The sequence below is a fragment of the Panthera pardus genome, unplaced genomic scaffold (assembly GCF_024362965.1).
Source record: "Panthera pardus isolate Hobbes unplaced genomic scaffold, ASM2436296v1 HiC_scaffold_24, whole genome shotgun sequence".
Classification (NCBI taxonomy): Eukaryota; Metazoa; Chordata; class Mammalia; order Carnivora; family Felidae; genus Panthera; species Panthera pardus.
Genome location: NW_026526810.1, coordinates 94,079,075 through 94,101,516, shown reverse-complemented (window position 1 = coordinate 94,101,516; position 22,442 = coordinate 94,079,075). Strand labels below are relative to the sequence as shown.

The window sequence follows — 22,442 nt, the reverse complement described above, 5'->3', positions numbered from 1 at the left end:
CCTGGTTACATATTTTTTTGCAAGGCTTTTCAAAGCGTTTCTTAACTTAATGTTCATTATACGTCTTCTGGAGAGTAGAGTCCAGGGCAGGCCCTAAATTTACTTGAGCCCAGAACCCATCCTTCATGGGGCTTGTCGTACAGTGTTGCCTAGACTATGTTTTGGGAAATGCTGGCTCTGATAATAGGCTCGAGAAGAGCAACAAAAATGATGAAAGAGTTTTTAAATTGTATCTACAGTTCAGTGATGAAAAACCATGTGTTTTTTCGGACAATGTTGTCCAAATGTAGTCACCTGACTAGCATGTAAGAGCACAAGCTTCAGGCAAAATAAAATAAAGCAAAACTGAAAAAAAATTAAAAAATAAAGCAAAACTGAATTCAAATCCCAACTCTCCCAGCTAGTAGCTGTGTAATATGGGCCATTAACCTGTTGGTCTCAGTTTTCTGTCTACTTTAGTCAATTGAGCCAGGATGATGGGAGGTAATTGTATCTAATTGTCTCAATTAGAGTATAGGCAGGAGACAAAAAAACACAACAGTTATTTTATCAGAGATTATTAACATAAAAGTTGTTGACTGAAAAGTCAAACGGAAAAACATGAAGGTATTTCAGAGGTAGCAAATTTCAGCAGTAGCAATTGCAGAAAGCAGCTACCATCCCCCAGGGCTGGAGAAACATAGTAAAGTAGTTGGGATTATAAAGCCTGAGAGGTGTGGAAGAGGGGCCTCCGGGAGCCGAACTACTCAGACTTCTGAGGAGGGGTTGCTGCTGGGCTGGGGCTGGTGTCCTGAGTGGGAAGACAAGAAGGCATGTTTGGCAAACGTTGGAAGAACTGCAATGGAGATTCGCCTGCTGCTCCTGGAATCAACCACCACTGCCAGGGAAAGGAGGTAGACTGAGGTAATGCTTGAAAAAACAGGAAGCCCACAGGAAAGAAACAGGAAAGAGTCTCCTTCCTGCCAGTCTCCCTTGACTTGCAAAGCTTTATAGGCAGCCCGCGGGTCTACAGAGTCTTACCCCAGCATCACAAAGTGGAGAGAAGGGTGGATCTGGAGCTGGGAGGCAATAGCTTAGTCACTGGCACTAACACAAAGTGCTCAGATCATAGAAACTATATGACAGCTATTCCTCCTCCTCCTAACCTGGCTAATTGGCTCAGTCCTATACCTGGTACAAATTTGCAGAATTTCTGTAGGACGTAGCTATGATAAACACAGAAGAGATTGAATGCTAGAGGTTCAACCAATTAAACAAAACAAGTAAGGTAGGTATAATGTCACATCTTCAACTTAAAATGTCTAAACTCTTGATTTTGCCCACCCTCTTCCCCAGATGCTTCCTCCCTCAGTCTTTTAAAAGTGCAACTCAAACAAGGTCACCTCCCTACTTTGACTTTTAGTATCTTCCCACTGCATAGAAGACAGTCTCAGCTCCTGCCACGGCCAATAAGGCCTGGCCTCTCTCCAACCCCATCCACATGGCTCCTCCTTATTTATTCAATTCCAGCCACACAGGCCTTCTCTCTGTTCCTCCAACACCCAAGCTCTTTTTCACTTTAGGCCATTGCATTTTTTGTTTCATCCTCCCAAGCACCAGGCTTACCACCACCACCACCAAATGACTAGTTTCCTAATAGTCTCTGGGCCTTCTATCTTGACCCCTTGTCCCCACCAACATACCAGTTCTTTCACCACATTCAGCCAGCCTTCAACGACTCCTCTTCACCTTCATGATAAAGTTTAACTCTCATCAAGCCCTTGCTGATCTTGCCTCAGTTTATCCAATGATACCCACTCCGGCCCCTCTTATTTAACGTAGTACTGGAAGTCCTAGCCAGAGCAATTAGACAAGAAAAAGAAATAAAAGGCATCCAAGTCGGAAAGGAAGAAGTAAAACAGTCTCTATTTGCAGATGATGTGATATTATACGTAGAACACCCTGAAGACTCCACCAAGAAACTGTTAGAACTAATGAATGAGTTCAGTAAATTTTCAGGATATAAAATCAATATACAAAGATCAGTTGTGTTTCCATAACTAAAAATAAATTATCAAAAGAGAAATTAAGAAAACAATCCCATTTGCAACGGCATTGAAAAGAATAAAATACATAGGAATAAATTTAACCAAGATCTTCAGTCTGAAAACTATCAGACATTGATGAACGAAATTGAAGAAGACCATCTCTGCAGATTCATTCCCTCTTTCTCCTTCTTACTCTGCACTCCAGCTAGTCTGAATTATTTCCATTTCCCTGAACATAAAAGGATCTACAAATGCTGTTCTCCCTGCGTAGTCAACACCAAACTGTCCCTTGGGTCCTGGTTTTCTGTCACTTCCTCTAGGAAGCCTTTCCTCATCCTCCAAGTCTGAGGTAGCTTCCTCCATAAGCTCCCATAATATGCTCAGCTTAAGCCTATCTTAGCACTTACGACTTTGCCTGTTTACTTCTCTGTCTCTCAATAGATTAGAAACTGCATAAGACATGAACTGACCTGTTTATCTGTGTATTCCCATTGTTTTGCACAGAGTTTGCCATTTAACGGATATTTGCTGAACAGATGAATGAATGAATCTTAAAGGTATTGAAGACTCATTGCAGTTATATTAAACCAAGCAATAGAATCCAATTTGCATTATAGATATCAGTATTAAAGGTGGTTTGAAGTGTAGCAACCTACAGAGTAGTGTAGAAAAAATATTGGAAGTCATGTTTATTTTCATCTGTGTGAGAAACTAAATTTTACTAATCTTGGAATAGGTGCAGAAAATGTCAATAACATAAGTTTTGAGGATGGTTTGGATTTTGAAATGGGGAAAGTCTGAAGATGGGAAAATCAGGATCAAGATGCTATTACAGTAATCCAGTTGAGAATAAGGATCTAAAGGGTTGGTAAATTTTTGAGTAAGGGAATGAGGAGTCTAGGGTAACTCTTATGGTTCCAGCTTGGGTACAGTGAATGGTAACAATTGGTGAACCTGAGAGGACATGTCTACCTTTCCCATTAGATTGTTGCTCAACAGAGTCCAGACTCTCCTGTTCCTGTTTCTACTCCCAAAACACTGTTCATTCATTCAATCACTTATTCATTCAACAAATACGTGGAAGGCCTATTTTGAACTAGCTGCTGTTCTTGGTGCTAGAGATAGAGGATCAACAAGATAAATGGAAGTCCTTACTTAGCCTTGTGGAATTCACTTGGATGGGTGGTGAGATACCTTACCTCTATACTGTTTGTGGAGAGTTTTTATCATTAATGGATGGTGGATTTTGTCAAGTGCTTTTTCTGCATTTATTAAGATGATCTTATTATTTTTATCCCTCATTTGTGAATGTGGCGTGTCACATTGATTTGCATATATTGAAACATCCTTACATCCCTGGAATAAATTTCATGTGATCATGGGGTTTGTTTTACCTATTGTTGAATTCAGTTTGCTAGTATTTGTTGAGGATCTACCTGCAAAAGAATGTAGCTGAACCCCCTCCCTCACACTATATATAAAATTTAACTCAAAATTAATCCTAGAACTAAATGGTAAAATCCTTGGAACGAAATATGAGTAAATCTTTGTGACCTTAACTTGGGCCAAGTCTTCTTAGTTATGACAACAAAAGCACAAGTAACAAGAGAAAGAATAGATACGTTGCACTTCAGCAGAGTTAAAAACTTTTGTGCTTCGGGGAGCCTGGGTGGCTCAGTCGGTTGAGCATACAACCAGCTCAGGTCATGATCTCGTAGTTTGTGGGTTCAAGCCCTGCTTCAGGCTCTGTGCTGACAGCTCAGAGCCTGGAGCCTGCTTCAGATTCAGATGTGTCTCCCTCTCTCTGCCCCTCCCCCGCTCACACTCTGTCTCTCTCTCTCTCTCTCTCTCTCAAAAATAAAAATGTTAAACAGAAAAAAATCCCAAAAACTTTTGTGCTTCAAAGGACACCATCAAGAAGGTGAAAAGACAGCCCAAAGAATGGAGAATATTTGTAAATCATGTATCTGATAAAAGATTTCCATCTAGAATATAAGCTTCTACAAGCCAATAATAAAAAGTCAACCCAATGGGCAAAGGATCTGAATAGGTATACAAATGGCCAATAAACATTTGAAAAGATGCTCAACATCATTAAGCCATTAGGGAAATGCAAATCAAAACCACAATTATACTGTGAATGGTGGTAGGCTGTAGTGAGGAGAGGTCCAGTTTAATGAGTATAGTTTCAGTTTTGCAAGATAAAAAAGTTCTGGAGATTTGTTGCACAAGAATGCACATATACTTAACACTACTAAACTGTACATTTAAAAATGGTTAGGATGATAAATTTTATATATCTTTGGGAAGTAGCTACTAATCTATATAAGCCAAATACTTTCTCCAACAACGCATTCAAATACAATGCTTTTATAGATATTCCTACAAAATGTCACTTATTCACTGCTACTGGAAAATGCTGAAATAAGCCTTTAGGTGTCAGTGCACTCGTTTTTACTTGATTACCTACCAAATTATTCATATTTATTACTACCAAGGGCAGGAAAATCAATTACTTTAGTCACAGCAAGAGGAGATAAGGGCAAATCATCTTTAAGAATTATAAAAAATGATGGGTGAATACCTAAACAAAATGTGGTATATACATACAACGGAATATTAGTCAGCCTTAAAAATGAAGGAAATTCTGATATATGCCATAGCACAGATGAACTTGAAGACATTATACCCAGTGAAATGTCAGACACAAAAGGACAAATATTGTGTAATTCCATATATATGAAGTACCTCCAATAGTCAAAGGCTGAAAAGAGAGGGCATGGGGTGTCAGTATTTAATGGGTATAGAATTTCAGTTTCGCATGATAAAAAAATTCTGAAGATGGATACTGATGATGGTCACACAACAATGTGAATATGCTTAAGGTCACTGAACTGTACACTTAAAAACAGTTAAAATGGGGGGTGCCTGGGTTGCTCAGCCGGTTAAGCATGACTTCGGCTCAGGTCATCTCCTCTCACTTTGTGAGTTTGAGCCCCACGTCGGGCTCTCTGCTGTCAGCGCAGAGCCTGCTTCAGATCCTCTTTTCTCTCTGCCTCTCCCCCGCTTGTGCTCGTTCTCTCAAAAATAAACATTAAAAAAAATAGTTAAAATGGTAAATTTTCTGTTATGTATATTTTACTACAATAAAAAAATTACGAGGAATGGAGGAAGATTGCAGGTGGAATCCATCGCATATAAGAAAGCAACTATGTCTTGGACAGATCTGTGAAGAGAAACAGGATGGCTGACATGGTTAAAATGATCTCTGAGGAATTCCCCAATTTTCACCCAAGTGAGTTTCCCAGATGAACTGTTGCTAGCTGACTGTGGCAGACTTTTAATGGCCCTCCTTCCAGTGGTACCGTTGGAACAGAGCTCAAGGAATTTCTGAGGTGGGATATGCTGTCAGTGCTCCTTGGAGGCACAAATACTTAGGGGTCAGAAGTCTTGCCTGATTCTTTGTAGCCCAGACCCCCAAAGGAATCTGGCCCCTAGAACGTGTTTATTACATAGCTATTGAACAGAGACGAAAGTTTGATTTGGTGTATACAATGGAGAATAGGTAATGTCTTTTTCAGAGTGTTGTATTTGATTAAAATGAAATGACATTATGTAAAAACACTGATACAAAGATAAGGCATTATTCTAATACAAACAGGACAAAAAAGTCTTGAAAATCTCCCTGAAGTTCAGTTTATTTGCTGTGATCTAATTTCTTAGTGACTGAAGATAATTTCCCCTGAAGACACAGAAAGTTCTGATTTGCCTTTTTCTTCGTCATCTTGGAAAGCATGGGGGATGGGGCTTTTTGCCTATCATGTGACTGTTCTGAAAGATATGGGTTTATGTGGAATAAAAATACGCTAGGAAAAAATAGTTATTTGTTTCTCTTAGCAGTTTTTCTGGATCCAAAACCTCTCCAGTTTTGGATGGATTTGCTATGCGGGAGGAAATCTAAGGTAAGGCATTACGAGTCTCACAGATCTTCCCTGATAGGTCACATTCTGCTAACCTAATCATATTTGACAACAAATTTAATTAGCCAAGAAATTTTATTATATGTTTCATATATCTGCCTCCTACAGATGAGTATCATTTTAATCTATGATATACTGAGAACAGTCAAGAATTGTATCTTGCATTTATGATTTAAGAAGCTATATTAAAATTAAGACTTGTGTTTATGTGACTATAAGGAAAATTAAAAACCATTATATGGATATTTATAAAAACTGTTATTTTCGGAAAAGTTTTAAAGTTGGAAGCCCTGTCCTACGCCTTTATAAAATGGGGAACATACAATTACTTTAGGAAGAATTCAATTTTTCCCAAATTCCACTCCAGATTATGTCAAAGGCAGAACATCCAGAAATCTTGAGGCATTTACCTCCTCAAATTTTAGATGAATTGCTTTTAAGATTTTTCCTAATCAACATTATATGAAACCTTCTAGCTGATAAAAGGCCAAACATTTACATTCTTCTCAAGAGTTGAATGAATTTTTATGTTATCAACACAGATGGTATTCCAGTATTTACCATAGTGAACAGGAAGGAATTAATTTCATCATCCATGTACCATACAAATGTGAAGTTAAAATAGAATTTTCATTGATGGTCAATACTGTAGATTCCACGTGACAATTAATTCCAAGAACACAAATTCGACATCTTCAGTGGAAGGTGTACTTTTCAGTTTTAACAATACTCTCAAAGAGCTTTCCGTTTGTCTTTCTCTTGCTCCTTCTGACTGCAAAGTGCAAAAGATTCCTGCACAAATTGCCTGCACATAGGGCACTGCTGAAAATACCTAACGCAGCCATCACACAAACACGTGTGTCTACACGGCAGAAGCACCCAGTTCACAGTCCCGTTCTGGCAAACGACACAGTCCTTGCTATTCTCCTCAGGGGGCTCCACTTCACTTTCAGACAGTCCAGCCTTTTCTAGCAAACTTCGGTCTGTGCTTTTTTCTCCTGGAGAGGAATTGCTGGAGGGAGTGGAGTTACTATTTGCAGACATGAAAAGTTGCTGGAAACCAAAGAAACAAGTTTAAGGATAAACACAAATGACAATTACCTTTTAAATCTGGGAGTCATAAAAGCTGCTAAAAATTTGTGAGTTAGCAAACCCAGTAGCAAACAACAGCTAACTCTGTGACTAACTGAGAAACATTATCTCTTTCTAAATAGTCATTCTTTGAAACTCTGCAAACAAAAGGGACAGAGAAAGATGACAGGGTACTTACCTTAAGATCATGAAATTGACCTTGAGCCAGGAGTAAATATTGATATAATATTCTACAGGAAAGTTTATAAGTCTTATCAGGAATATGAATTACTGACACCATGGAAATCTAAAATAAAAATTAAATACCAGTCAGTACTTACATTATTTCATAGGCATATGAAATAAAAATAAAAGGTTGACAAATTGGAAAACTTACAACATTTTATTTAAATCACAATCATTAAAAAGGATCAATTACTGAACAATATTTCAATAGTGGCAATATTTTTGCCAGTTATTTTTAGTTATATTCAAAATTATAAATTTAATGCCATCCCAACAAAAATATCAATGAGCTTTTTCATAGAGTTATATGAGTTAACTCAAAAATTCTCATTGAAAAATAATACATAACTATAGCTAGGAAAATACTGAAAAGAAAGCTGTGGGGAGGACTGAGCCCAGTCAGATATTAAAACATACTACAAAGCCTCTAAAACTAAAATAATATGGTACAGGCACATGAACAGACAGGCGGCTAGAACAGAACAGTTCAGAAACAGACCCAACTTTCTATACAAGTATGATAAAGGTGGGATCTGAAATCATTGGGCAAATAGTCTTTTTAATGAAAAGCACTGGACAACTGGACAGCGGTTTGGAAAAATATAAAATTATATGCATTTCTCATAATCATACATAAAAATAAACTCCAAAAGCATAAGAAATCTAATTGTACAAAAGAAAAAAAAACTGTGCAAGCACTAGAAGAAAAAATGTGAATTCCTTTTTATTCTCAGTGTAGTGAAAGACTTTCTAACTATGACACAGACCCAGAGGCAGACGCATTTGACTGTATAAAAATTGAAAACTTGTATACCAAAAAGCACCACAGGCAAGGTCAAAAGACATCTGAAGAACTGGAATATTTACAATATCCCTAAGTTATGAAGAACTTTTAAATACTGGTAAAAAGTAACCAAAAATCCTATTGAAAATGGGTAAAAAATATGAATAGACAATTTACTCAAAAAATATAAATATGGTCCTTAGCCATATTAAAAGACGATGGTGTGGAATTGGCTAGAGATTCCATCTCTCCCTCCCTCTCCCCCTCCTCCACTCATGCTCAATCTCTCTTTCTCTTGCTCTCAAAAGAAATAAACTAAAAAAAAAAAAAGATCTTCAATTTCACTCACAATATGACAAAATACAAATTAAAACCACTGAGATATCACTTCTCACTCATTGGATTAATAGATTTCAACTGTTTGTTAATATACTCTATGAAGAAATAGTTACTCTCATATATTGCTAGTGGAATGTATAAAAAAGAAAAAAAAAGATACAATTCCAAGGGTATAATCCCAATGGAGGGGAATTTGGCAATATGTAACAAAATGACATACCCTTACCCTCCAACCACACAACCTCAACAATATGAAAATACATATGCACAGATTATTCAATGCAAGATTATTTGTTATTGCACGATACTGGAAATTATCTGAATGTCCAACTACAGGAGATTGGCTAAATAACTGTGGTACCCATACATCCTGCATACAATGGAGTGCTATGCAGCTGTGAAAAACAAAGTGAGGAAGAGCTGTATGAACTGATCTGGAGTGGTTTCCAGGAGATATTATGAAGTAAAAAAAGCAGGAACATGTTTAGTATATAAAGTGTGATACCTTTTGAGTAAGAGAGAAAATAAGAAAAAATATATACATGTGTATCTTCTCATTATTACAATCAGAAACATAGAAGGGATAAATGAGAAAACAATGAACTTGGTTATCTATAAGATTTGGGGTGTATAAGAATGGGAGGAAGGGATGAGAGCAACACCTGAGTACACCTCTAATTTATACAGTATTTTTTGACTTTTAGGAGAACTAATCTGAGTAATTTATGGACACAGAGTTTGACTATAAATCTTCAGGCAGAAAGTAAGGAGAGGGCAGTTGAGCACCAAAATAATTAAATTCAGTAATGAATTATAAACCACTGGGGGAAAAGAGGAATTCCTGAGGCTGTATGGATAATAAATACATAAATGGGAGGTCTCTTGCTTATAGTAGAATACTGAGGGCTGATTGAAGGGCTGGAGTTGGAAAACAATCATTTTTGCAACCATGATAGTAAAGATAAAATCTGGTAAGAATTATCAAGGGATATTATATCCAGGGGGAAATTCTCATAAAAACTGGAATATTTGCATGGTCTTAAAAGTGCCCCTCCTACACCAACTGCTTACTATTTGCAAGAGAGGGGAAAAAATTGAAGAGACGAGAAATTAAACAACACCTTGCCAAGAGATCAAAATGAACATCCCTAATGAGGGGAAAGAACTGCCCATGCCTGGAAAGGTGCCGCCCTGAAAAGCACACATCATCACCTGTGAAGTAGACTGGCTGAAAATGCACAACTCCAATCTAATCATGATGAAACATCAGACACACAAAATGAGAACTGTACTATTTTACAAAAAGGGTGCATGTGACTATACTCTTCAAAAATGCTAATGTCATGAGTTGCATGAGTGGCTCAGCTGGTTAAACATCTGACTCTTGGTTTTGGCTGGGGTCATGACCTCAGGGTTCAAGAGATCCAGCCACTTGTCCAGCTCTGCACTGACAGGGTGGAGACTGCTTAAGATCTTTTCCCTTCTTCTCTAAGCCCCTCCCCTGATCCCATGCCATGCATGCACACACACTCTCTCTCTCTTTCTCTCAAAATAAATAAGTAAACATTTTTTAAAAATACTAATGTTGTAAAAGACAAACAGGCTATGAAAATAGTTCTAGGTTAAAAGAGGTTAAAGATACATGACAAACAGTATCTGACTCCAGACTAGAACGTGTACTGGTGGGAAAAACATGCTGTAACGAAGACTGCTAAACCCACTGACATATTGGAATATAGGTAATAGGTTGGATCAAATATTTTATCAATGTCAGATTTATAAAGTTGATAACTATGTTGTGTTTATATAAGAGAACATTCCTATTATCAGGAAATACACACTAAAATATTTAGGGTAAAGAATCATTCATACAACTTCTCAATTCATTTAAAAAAATACACACACATAGGCAAGTAATGGTGCAAACAGTGCAAATGTTAATAATTAACAATAAGAGGTCTCGGTAAAAGGTATAGGGCTGTTCTTCTGCTTCTTTGTTTTTGCAAGTTTCTGAAATTATATGCAAAGAAAAAGTTTAAAAACAGAACCCTTCTATGGCTGTAAACATATAATATTGTTTATAGCTCTATCAGGATTTCATAATTTGGTTAATGGTTTCAGAAGCTTACAATACTGAATCAAAATGACAGGATTGGTAGAATGTTATCATCTCACATGAACAATCCTGCCATTGGATTTAATACTAAAAGCTTCAGAAGCTACTATCATGCGAGTTATAAATACATAGGTAGCTATAGATATAAATCTGGTATGGAAAAGATGCTCAAAATATACTAAATGAAAACATGTCTCAGAATAGTACATATAATTTTTTGTTTTTGTTTAAAAATTACATATATAAAGGTCTGCAAAGATACAGACAAATATTCACAGTGGTTAACTTTGGATGACACAATATAGGAGATTATGCTTTTTTCCTTCTGGCTTATCTAGATTTTCTAATTCTATTTCCTGCCACAAACATATATTATTTGAGTAATACAGAAATTTAATATAATTGAGTAAAAATGAAAAAAATTTCAAAGTCAAAATATTGCAATAACAACCCTGCTTTCCTTAATCTACCTAAATAAAATATATATATATTTATATATATATTTAGACTCTCACCCCCAGATAAAATATTGAAAAACCAAATGTTTGGTTTGCTTTTAAAATTAAGGACAGACAACATTAATACATACTATATTAACAAATATGCTTTAGTTCCAATATTAGGCCCAATCTGAGAGATAAGAAGCAAGATTAACAGGACAAAGGGGAGGGAGCCTGAGAAGAAGAAAAGACCCAGGGGAGGACCCAGGCAGGGACACTTTAAAAGGAAAAGTGGGGCACCTGGGTGGTTCACTTGGTTAAGGGTTAGACTCTTGATTTGAGCTCAGGTCATTATCTCATGATTTATGAATTCAAGCCCCATATCAGAGTCTGCACTGACAGTGCAGAGCCCGCTTGGGATTCTTTCTCTGTCCCTCCCCTGCTCGCACTCTCTCTCAAAATAAATAAATAAACATTGAAAAAAATAAACAAAAGTAAAAAGAAAATGCCTATTAACCCTTGAGGGCCGGACACCGGCTCCCCTGTGGGAATGAGCTTCCCACATGTACAGCTGGGCCACATAGGTTTCATTCCAGTTGGATCAGGGACCTGATAGCAAATCTTTCCCTGTTTATAATGCCATTGACCTGTACACTGGAAAGTGATTAAAATAGTAAATTTTATGTTATATACATTTTAACACATACACACTCTCCTCTGTTTAGACCGAGGAAGAAAGTTAGAAAACGAAGAAGACACTGAATACCTTAAACAGATAGGTTCCCTAGGTTTTCCCCTCAGTGAGCGGAAAAGAAACCAAAAGGAGAAGCTGGGAGGAAGGTGACAGATCTGACCCTATCTGTTCTGAATGAGTGGAAGGAAGTAGGGGAGCAGAGAAGACATGGGAGGCACAGTGGTGATGGAAGGGATACCTTGCTGGGGTGGGCAGGATAAAGAACAGAGGCTGGAAATATGAAACACCAACCTGACAGTTCTTATTTACCTTCAACTGGAAAGGGGTGGGGGGCTGGGGGTGAAGGGCAGGAAGGGGAGGAAACCAGAGGATCTCTCCTATGCACTCCTCACTCCTCATGCACATTCAACTGACCTGCTGTCAAGCTCCATGAGGTTCACCAACATTGCTTGGTATGGTGTCCCCCCCCCCCCCCCGCATCAAGTTTAGTGAGCACCTACTGTGTTCCATGCAGTGTATTATTAGGTTCTGGAAACACACCACTATTAGTATGACTAATTTAGAAAAACCAAACTGACTTCGGTTCAATGGAACTTCAACTTGGTAAGGCTAAAAACCCAAACTGTATGAGCAGGGTCTAGATTTCTCAATAAGGGTCTGCACCTTCCAAATGCAAGAAAATGTACACTTGTTTCGAGGAGATATTCCTTAAAAAAATTTTTTTTAAAGGCACTTGGCACAGGACTACAAAGGCTTATTACATCAAGCCCTGGTTCCATCTCTTCCTGAATGACTGAGATTTTTCTTCAGACTCTATTTCAGTCTTTATAAAAAGAATATTGGTCCTAACACACAAGGTTGTTGGAAGAAGTAAATGAGTTAATGTTAGCGAATATACTGTGTACTTTAGAAAGTATCATAAAATGTTACCATATCTTTATTAATAAACATATCTGTATCATGCACTTCTGACAAGTACTAAATTGTGTATAAGGGCATTCTTACCATGAAAGGATTTCACCAAAAGTTTACTTCATGTATAAGCCTCTACTATACTTAGAGGAATGTCAGGGCTCAGGTCCTCTTAGATCTCTAAGATGATTTTATCTTCCTAATAGGGACAAACTACCAGACTAAAGAAATAATTGGCACATAATGAGAAATGGAGATTACTGAAAATATAGGAACCAAACACATATAGGATGCAGATGTGGCAGGGGCTAAGACGGAAACAAGGTGACTGTAAGCATGCAAAGAAAAGAGGGAACACTCTTAAAATTGAGCACTGCAGATGATTCCAATGCTTATTTACTCAGTGTTAAAAATGTTAAGAATAAACATGCTTCCCAAAATCTAGCCAACTACAATATACCTTTTGTTTTTTAAATAATATCATATTCTTATAACATATGGAGAAAGAAAAGTCATACTCTGAAGGAGCTGTTATATGTATAAAAATCATACAACTGTATTTCCCATGGATTCCTTTTTTAAGAAAAATGTGTCTGGGCCAAATGTATGTCCTCAAGAATTACAAGAAAACTTTTTTTATTTGCCAAATAATTATGACCTATCATCCAAATCACTCGAAGGAATTTTTCCAGAATTTTAAAATTACTTACAATATCATAAATTTCTCGGTCATCCTCATCAGCTAGGGTCAACAGTGCTACCAATGGATAGCGAGATCTGGGCACAGAACCAAAGTCTTCAATTTTAGTATCTCTTGGTAACTGGCAATATATTTCTTCTTTGCTGTCCTTTTTAATACTTTTTGAAAATGTAAAGGTAAATTGCCACTGTAACCAAAAATACAGTAATACACCAAAGGTAACAGTAACTTAGCAAATAGTTTATTTTACCCATAAAAAGTCTAATGTCTAAAATTTTCATTTGTCAAGGTGCCTGGGTGGCTCTGTCGGTTAAGCATCTGACTTCGGCTCAGGTCACGATATCATAGTTTGTGAGTTTGAGCCCGGCATCGGGCTCTGTGCTGACAGCTCGGAGCCTGGAGCCTGCTTCAGATTCTGTGTCTCCCTCTCTCTCTGCCTCTCCCCCGCTCACACTTGGTCTCTTTCAAAAATAAATAAAGGTTAAAAAAAATTTTTTTTAATAAAATTAAAAAAAATAAAATAAAATTTTCATTTGTCAATGGATATATCAGATAAAAGGATACAAATACTGTTCTTGATAAAGATATTCACTATACAGAGCATCTTCCAGTGCTTGGGGAGTGCTTATTCGGAAGCAATAAAAGTGCTTCTGTAGAGCTTCATAGAATTTTTGAACACTGCACCCCCAATAGCATGTAAGGAGGCTATCTTCAAGGCAATCTGTTGTCAAAGTTATGCCAGCTGTAGAAAACAAAGAAGAAAAGAAGACAAAGAGAAGAAAATTACCTAATGTAATTTCTAATACAATGGTACACAGTGAATAACAAAAGCTTCCTTTTGGATGCTGGCCAAGGTGATGTCATAAAAGGAACTCATTAAAGGGTATGTGCCTGTAAATGAAGGAACTGGTCCCTAAACAAGTGATATAAAAACTTCCACATCTACACGATTTTGAAGCACCATCAGTAAACTCTTTATTATTTACATTTATACTTAGAAATTATCAAGTTCATTTTGAGTGTGTGACTTAAAGACTTCTCTCACATACATCTTAAAAACTGAAATATCATTCACTATTGGTAACCTACCACTCTAACAGCATATATAATCCTAATGACAAGAAACAGTAGTGCTGTCTCCAAAAGTGGATATATACAACCTTCAGAGCAGAGCTGTCTCTGAAAGTGGACACACCTAACTCATGGGGTCCACAAGATGACCACTGCAGTAGGAAAAAATATTAAAGAGCAATCAAGCCTTACTAATATTAATATACATACTGACAACATTAATATATGTTCTTGTCATACAGTTAATGTCCCATGTAATATGCAAAATATCCTAGGGAAAGAATGGGGATTCCAAAACATGAAGAGCTTAATAGCAACGTCCTCATTCATTTATTTGCTTTCAGCATAAAAAAAAATTACAATTTGAGTAAACCTGATTAAGTGGAAAAAGTAAATTATAAGCAGACCTACAAATTGTATCATTTTACCTATTTATTAAACACTTACAGAGGACTTACTGTGTGCCACCTGTATGATTTTTTCCCTTGCTTATGGCAGTTGCAGCAGTATCAAGTTCAAGGGCAGCAATATCTAGTGTCTTCTACAGCTGTTAGTGGAAAGTGCGGTATCTGGTGCTCGGTGGCACTGGACTTACTAGATCAAAAGTACACGGTTCGAGGGGCACTTGGGTGGCTCAGTCGGTTAAGCGTCCGACTTTGTCTCAGGTCACGATCTCGCGGTTAGTGAGTTTGAGCCCCATGTCGGCTCTGTGCTGACAGCTCAGAGCCTGGAGCCTGCTTCGGATTCTGTGTCTCCCTCTCTCTCTGCCCCTCCCCCACTCGCATTCTTTCTCTCTCTCTCTCTCTCTCTCTCTCTCAAAAATAAATAAACATTAAAAAAAATTTTTTTTTTTTTAAGTACATGGTTTGGAGCACTGTTCTTGGCTGAATAGCCTTGGTCTCTGATTCTGGCTCTCCAAACCTACTGGCAATTCTGTCAGCGACCCAGTATCCTTTTATTGAGGTCATTTCTGTTGCTTGCTAATAGGAATTCTTGTGCTCACTTCGGCAGCACATATGCTAATAGGAATTCTGATTGATACGTTGTGTAATTTTTTTTTTGTTTTATTTATAATTTTTTGGATACTTTTTTATTTATTTATTTTTAATATTTATTTATTTTGGGGAGAGCACAAGCTGGGGAGGAGCAGAGAGAGGATACAGAGGATTCAAAGCAGGCTCTGTCTGCACTGACAGGCTGACAGCAGTGAGCCTGATGTGGGGCTTGAACTCATGAACCATGAGATCATGACCTGAGCCTAAGTCGGACTCTCAACCAACTGAGCCACCCAGGTGCCCCATTATGTGTTTTTTAAAAGGTGATCAAGAGTATGTGTTGGAAGGATATACACAAACATAAGATGTTCTACAGGATGCCAAAAATTGAGTTTTTCACTTTTCTGCTCAGTAATCAGTAGTATGTACATAGAGTTTCAGATTGGGGGTATGCATACTAGCAATGACATAGTATAATTTCTAATCACAGTTAGGCAAAAATTTTAATTGGCAGGAACTTTGCATAGGTAATTGGAACAGAATTTGATTTCAAAGTTTTATATGATTCTAATCATCGGGTATTAATTCAACAATGGGAAATTTTGCGGTGCCTGGGTGGCTCAGTCAGTTAAGTATCAGACTCTTGATTTTGGCTCAGGTCATGACCTCATGGTTGTGAGACTGAGCCCCATGTTGGGCTCTGCACTGAGTGCTAGAGCCTGCTTGGGATTCTCTCTTTCTCTCTTTCAAAATAAATAAATAAACTTAAAAAAAAATGGAAAATTTAATTAGCTATTATTTTTCAATTAGCTATTAAATAGCTGAAAAAAAACCACTCCACAATACACATTTAAATATATATTATATGTTAAATTTAATATACATCATATTAATTTATATATTATAATAAAACATATCAGTATATACCATTTATACTATTTTACATAAAATGTACATGTTTGAAGTTAATATATATATTAAAAATCATACATCCTTTTCTTTATGTTACCACAGAACCACATAAGGTAAGGAAAAAAAAGATGAAGTAGGTAAGGAAGGAAAAAATAGAAAAGGCATATAAAAGAAAATGAAAAAAGAGAAAAAAGGAACCCAGAAAATGATTTAACATTCTTGGCAAAAATGTGAAAAATTGTATGTACGGAGCATCAGTTGTATCAAAATGCAGGAATCCACCCAAATGTCCATTGATAGGGGATTAAATGAATAAAATATAGAATGCTCTATAATGAAGTACTTTGCAGCTCTTAAAAAAGAATTGAAGCATAGCAAAATATCTGTATATTCTACTGTGGAATGATCTTCAGAATATATTGTTAAGCGAAAAAAGCAAGGTGGAGGAAAGTTTATAGCATAGTACCGTTTATGTCACAGGAGGGGACATCCATACCCATGTGTGTGCTTACACTAACAAAGAACCATGGGAGGATAAGTTCTAAAACATGTAAAACTACCCAGTTTATTTGCTGTGTAAAAAGAAATGGAGATCCAGAGATTCAGAGCTGCATAAAAGACTTGACTAAAATGGGGAGAGTGTCAGAGACCAATGACAACTGGATACTAAGCAGACTTCAACAGAGTATGTCTCTGAAATTAATATTATAAGTTTGTGAGAAAGAAGAATAGAATCTATAAATTCTACTCTCCACAATCTTTCCTAAACTTGTCTAGGACACAGACTGAGAAGATAATGTTTTGATTTACACTAACTGATGTCAGTTCAAATCCCCCCGGGGCAAAGCTGTTCTCCCTTTAGTTTTTCCCACTTGTTCTGCAGACAGTCTCATTCTTACATTTTCTTAGTCTTCTAAAATTCAGTGCAAACACAATGCCATGTCAGATCAACAGCAATAGCAGACTTGGAACACGGCCTTAAAGCAGAAAATTCAGAATCTAAACTAACCGAAAGGGGGGTGATTTCTCTCAGCCTGCCCTAACCTGCCTAGCTGTAACAGCCAAATAAAGCCCAGCATAAGAGACAGCCTTGCAAAAAATTGCAAAAAACAAGAACTATGGTCAATGAGTTGAGCCATTAAAGAAAGGAGAAACAATACAGCAGAAAAGCCACAAACTTTCTTGAGGAGAAACCCTGAGAAAGAACCAACGTACAAGGTGATCATGCATGAGGGTAATAAATCTGGAGTACTGGGAGATGAAAATTTTACGTTGGAGAGAATAGAGGTTCACAAATTCCTCCCAAAATGCAATGTGTGTCATTTTGTCTACCCTTTCACCTTTGTTAAGTGTCACCAGGGTAAATAAGCCAAAATAAGGAAGCTGTTACAAAGGGACAGGAGAATTTCTGGCCCAAATGAATTCAACTCAACCAACATATCCATAAAACCTTTTACACTGGGGACATGGAAACATCATAAATCCAAACATAGTATCACCACGTAACAACAAAAGAAATCCCAGCAACCCACCCGTAGTAAAGAGAGCCAAATGACTAAGATTAAAACTGATTCTCATTCATTTTCAAGTAAATCAGGTCTCCAGATAGTCCCCTTCCCTCCCCTACATACCCAGCACTTTGGGGACAGTGGTGAAAAAGGACCTGTTTTTTTTTTTTTAATGTTTATTTATTTTGGAGACAGAGAGAGAGAGCACAAGCCAGGGAAGGGCAGAGAGAGAGGGAGACAGAGAACCCACAGCAGTCTCCTCCCTGTCAGCATAAACCCCGATGCAGGGCTTGAACCCACGAACCCTGAGATCACGACCTGAGCCGAAGTTGGATGCTCAACCGAACTGAGCCACCCAGGTGCCCCAAGGACCTGGATTTTTAAACTATCTACACATCCGATGAAATAACCTTTTAAAATGTCACAAATATTGCCCAGAATATTATTTTAATATCCTGGTTAGACATCTTTAACGATATCCACTGTTCTACAGTTTAAACAAATGAATTCTATTCTGCTGAATTTAATTCCCACCAAAATCCCTCTCCTTATTTCCCCATAGAAGAAAGACAATCAATGATAGGCACTGGTATTTTAAAAATTAAAATACGTCAAGAAGCAAGCTATAAACCCACACATCGAAAAAATTTTTTGTGTGCTTTGGTAATGGTATTGTTGGTTAGTGGCTGACAGGTCTTCTACTCACTGGATATCTTTTCATTTGCTTCTAACATTTACAGGGGAACTATTTTTGCCTGAAAGGAAAATTGACGGATTTCCTCACACTTCCCAACTCACAAGTGTGTTTGCTTGGTCACAATTAATCAGTTCTTACTTTTTCAGCGTTTCCAGGCTTGTGGAACTGTGTGGCAGGAAGGACGGCTTTGTACTGGTAGCTTTTTATATCAGGAGTCCTGCTCAAGGCCCAGATGTGACACTGGAGCAGGTCCAAGTGCCTGGCCACAGAGGTCAGAGGTCACCAAACTACCACTGTTTGAACTACCACTGTTCTTATTTATTTTTATGAGTTTGTTTATTTTGAGAGAGAGCAGGGGAGGGGCAGAGAGGGGGAAACAGAGTCCCAAGAAGGCTCCACACTGACAGCACAGAGCCCAACACAGGGCTTGAGCCCACAAACCGTGAGATCATGACCCGAGCCAAAACCAAGAGTCGGAAGGCTTAACCAACCGAGCCACCCAGGCACCCCTGAACTACAACTGTTCTGTACATTTTAATTAGTCATATTTTCTAAACAGGTTAATTTTCTGTCATATCTTTTTTTTTTTTTTTTTTTTTTTGAGAGAGAGAGAGAAAGAGAGAGCACACATGTGAGTGGGGTAGGAGCTGAGGGAGAGGGAGAGAATCTTAAGCAGGCTTCATGCCCAGTGTGGAGCCTGACATGGGGCTGATCTCATGACTGTGAGATCACTACCTGAGGCAAAATCAAGAGTCAGACGCTTAACTGACTGATCCACCCAGGCACCCCTTTTTCTAATTTATGTATTTATTTATCTATCTGTGTCATATCTTAAACATGGTTTTCCCAAGTGAAAAATGTCAGAACAAACCCTTTATCCACCATAGAGGATTAAAAAAAAAAAAAGAGGTCCTTAGTTCTCTCCAATTCATAGGCTAATAGTATAGTACTTATAGCTAAGGAAGAATAAGAAACTTTGTACTTTTTCATTATAAATCAATATTTACTTAAGGTTGATAATCCCTATTTACTAAGTACGCTGCTTTTCAACAAGTGATTTCGGAAGTTATAAACAGGAAGACGGCTATGCAGAAGGGTCACAGAAGCCAAGGGAGCAGGGTATCAAGAAGGAAGGACTGGTCAACTCCGTGAAACTGCAGAGATAGTGCTAACTCAGGCCTACAAAGTGTCCACTGGATTTTCTGACTGCGGGGGCAGGAGGGCAGGGTCGGGGAGCAGAAGTGGTCATCAGTAACCTTGGGGAAAGCCATTTCAATGGAGGGATACAGGCAAAAATCACATCTGTGGAAAGTGAAGCAGGCTAAGGGAAGAAGGCAAGTGCAATTCGCTTTTGAGAAGGCTGGCTGTGAAGGGAGAGAAAGGGGACAGTAGATCCAATAGGGTAAAAAGCTGAGAGAGGTTGGGGTTGTTTGTTTTTAAGATACCTGAAATGTCAGCAAGTATAAAAGGTGACAGGGTCTCAGCCTGGAAATCTTTGTAGAGTTATGGGAACTGTACCTGGAACTGCCCACCCATCTCTACTTAACTGCTACAAAAGCACTTCAAAGTCCAGAAGTTCAAAACTGAACTCATTACCTTTCTTCCAAAACCTGCTGTTCCTCCCGTACTCTTTATCCTGGTAATAGGATCTGTCTATGGAGGGCCCCTGCAAAGAACCTGAGTCTTCCTCCACTCTTCTCTCTTACCTGTCCCACCCTATGTTTTCTCCATAACAAACTACTTATTGTTTCTCTGTTTCTGTCTCAGTGCTTTGTTCATGCTTCTTCTCTACTTAGAATTTCTCCCAACCCCATGAGATAAACACCTACTTACCTTTCAAGAGTCTACTCAAAAAAAAAAAAAAGAAAAGAAAGAAAGAAAGAAAGAAAGAAAGAAAGAAAGAAAGAAAGAAAAAAAGAAAAGAAAAGAAAAATAAGACAGAGACCCAGCACATTCTTTATGAGGCTTTTCTTTATGCCTGCCTCCCCACCTCAGCAAACTTAACCATTTCTTCCTTCCTTCCTCCCCTCTTTCCTCCCTCTCTGTCTTTCTCCTCTTTCCTTCCTCCCTGTCTCTTTCTTTCTCTCTCTCTTTCCTTCCTCCCTCCCATCCCCCTTCTTTTCTTTTGTTTTCTTTTTCTTTTCTTTCCCTCTATCTTTCACTCCAGTGGTTGCTAAATAGTCTTGCAGACAGTTTACTTTTCCAAAAAGCACAGAAACAAACAACTATCATCTTATTACCATCTCTCAAAATAACATTTTATACCAAAATAACTTATACCCAAAATACCACTATTTCAGATTAAAAAGTTGTTCTTCAGAAGGTTAGCAACCTTATGTTAACTGTGCTCACACTACACCATCCGTACATTTCTCACTGCACTCAAGACCCATGAAAATGCCAGACTTCTCTTATTAACATCTGTGATACTTAATTCTTCTTACACAAATATTTGCCTCTGGTTTGCTAGTTGATAAGTTCCCGAGGAGCAAGTTTTGTGAATAATTAGTCTCTGTATCCGTAGTACGTAGTATAGCTCCCAGAACAAAACAGATGTTCAATAAATACTTGTTAAGTCCAAAGAAGAGAAAGCAATAAAGAAAGAAAATTAAAGTGCTGAGAAAGGGGCACAGAAAGAAACAAAAAATCTCTGGAAAATAGTCACCAACTTGTAATTGAAGCTGAAGATGGATTAGTGATCTCTAAGCCAAAAGGATTCTTGACTTGTCTCATTTGCTTTTTGAAAACTCTTGTGTTGAACTGGGTCTCTTCTGAATTTCTCAGGATTACTGGAACATCCCAGCCAAACCTGAAGAAAAATAAAAACAAAATAATACAAAATTCTAGCAAATGTTGAAACTTTGTTCTATGTGAAGTATGTTGTGCTTTATTAGTTATCCCTTTTAACACAAGCATCACAAAAGAGATTAGGTTATTCAATCTACATTATATCACAGAATTAATCTAGAATTGAGGGATTAGAGGTCCCATACATAATTGCAATATATTGTTCAGCTGGCTGAATCGACATACTCTTGAAGACAAAGAGTTCTATTGTTAACATTATTGTTGATAACAAAGTAGTACAGTCATTATAGATAACTGTACCAAATATAACAGCAAAAACATAAGAATTATTGAACTTTTTATATAACACAAAAAACAAATTCATATTTAATATGCAGACTATTTGATATAATTAATGGGACAAGAGAACCTTTAAATACCAAATACAGCACTTCATTTATATAACATATTTTCTACTTTCAAATTTCATATAAAAATGCGATAATGAATATTAAACAGATTAGAAGGAAAATGAAAGGGACTACACTCAATCCCTCATAAAACTAGAAGGCAGCTAAGTTTACTCAATTAAAAAAAATATATATATGAATACACATAAGCTGGAGGACTTTAGTTAAAATGGCACAGTTAAATACATACTTTGATGCTCTCTCTTCTCTCCAGACACTTAACAGTGATAGATAAAAAATAAACAGAGAAATCAAAGAGACCCCACTGAAATGAGTAAACAAACTGTGGTGAGTTTAAACAAAGGAATGGTAGTACTCAGCAATGAAAAGGAGTAAATTATTGCTACAGCCACATGGATAAATCTCAAAAACAACATGCCGAGCAAAAGAAGCCTCACACAAAGGAGTATGTGTTATATGATTCCACAGTATAAAATTCTAGAGCAGGCAAAACTAATCTATGGCAGAAATAAAAAAACAGGGCAGTGGTTGCTTGTGGGGGTGGAGTGGGGGGGGTGGGGGTGGGGTGGGGGGGGTAAGTGTATGGACTAACCGGGAAAGGGCATAAGGAAACTTTCCCTGGTAATGGCAATGTTGTATATCTTGATAGAGGTTTGAGTTGTATAGATGATGTGTTTTAGAACACTGAAGATTTACACATTTCATTGTGTGTAAATATACCTCAAAAGAAAA

The 22,442-nt window shown here is 37.5% G+C and overlaps 1 protein-coding gene across 2 annotated transcripts in view; it reads right to left on the bottom strand.

The window, feature by feature from the left end:
* Nucleotides 1–5,598: 5,598 nt before the first annotated feature.
* Nucleotides 5,599–22,442, bottom strand: part of CGRRF1 (cell growth regulator with ring finger domain 1) — a 29,396-nt gene continuing 12,552 nt past the window's right edge. For both annotated transcript variants that reach the window (XM_019451762.2, XM_019451763.2), the window contains exons 2-6: nt 21,162–21,301; nt 13,874–14,051; nt 13,320–13,467; nt 7,278–7,385; nt 5,599–7,060 (exon numbers count right to left, since the gene is read on the bottom strand). In XM_019451762.2, the coding sequence (XP_019307307.1) occupies nt 6,740–7,060; nt 7,278–7,385; nt 13,320–13,467; nt 13,874–14,051; nt 21,162–21,301 (895 nt within the window). In that variant the 3' untranslated portion in view covers nt 5,599–6,739. The remainder of the gene's footprint in view (nt 7,061–7,277; nt 7,386–13,319; nt 13,468–13,873; nt 14,052–21,161; nt 21,302–22,442) is intronic.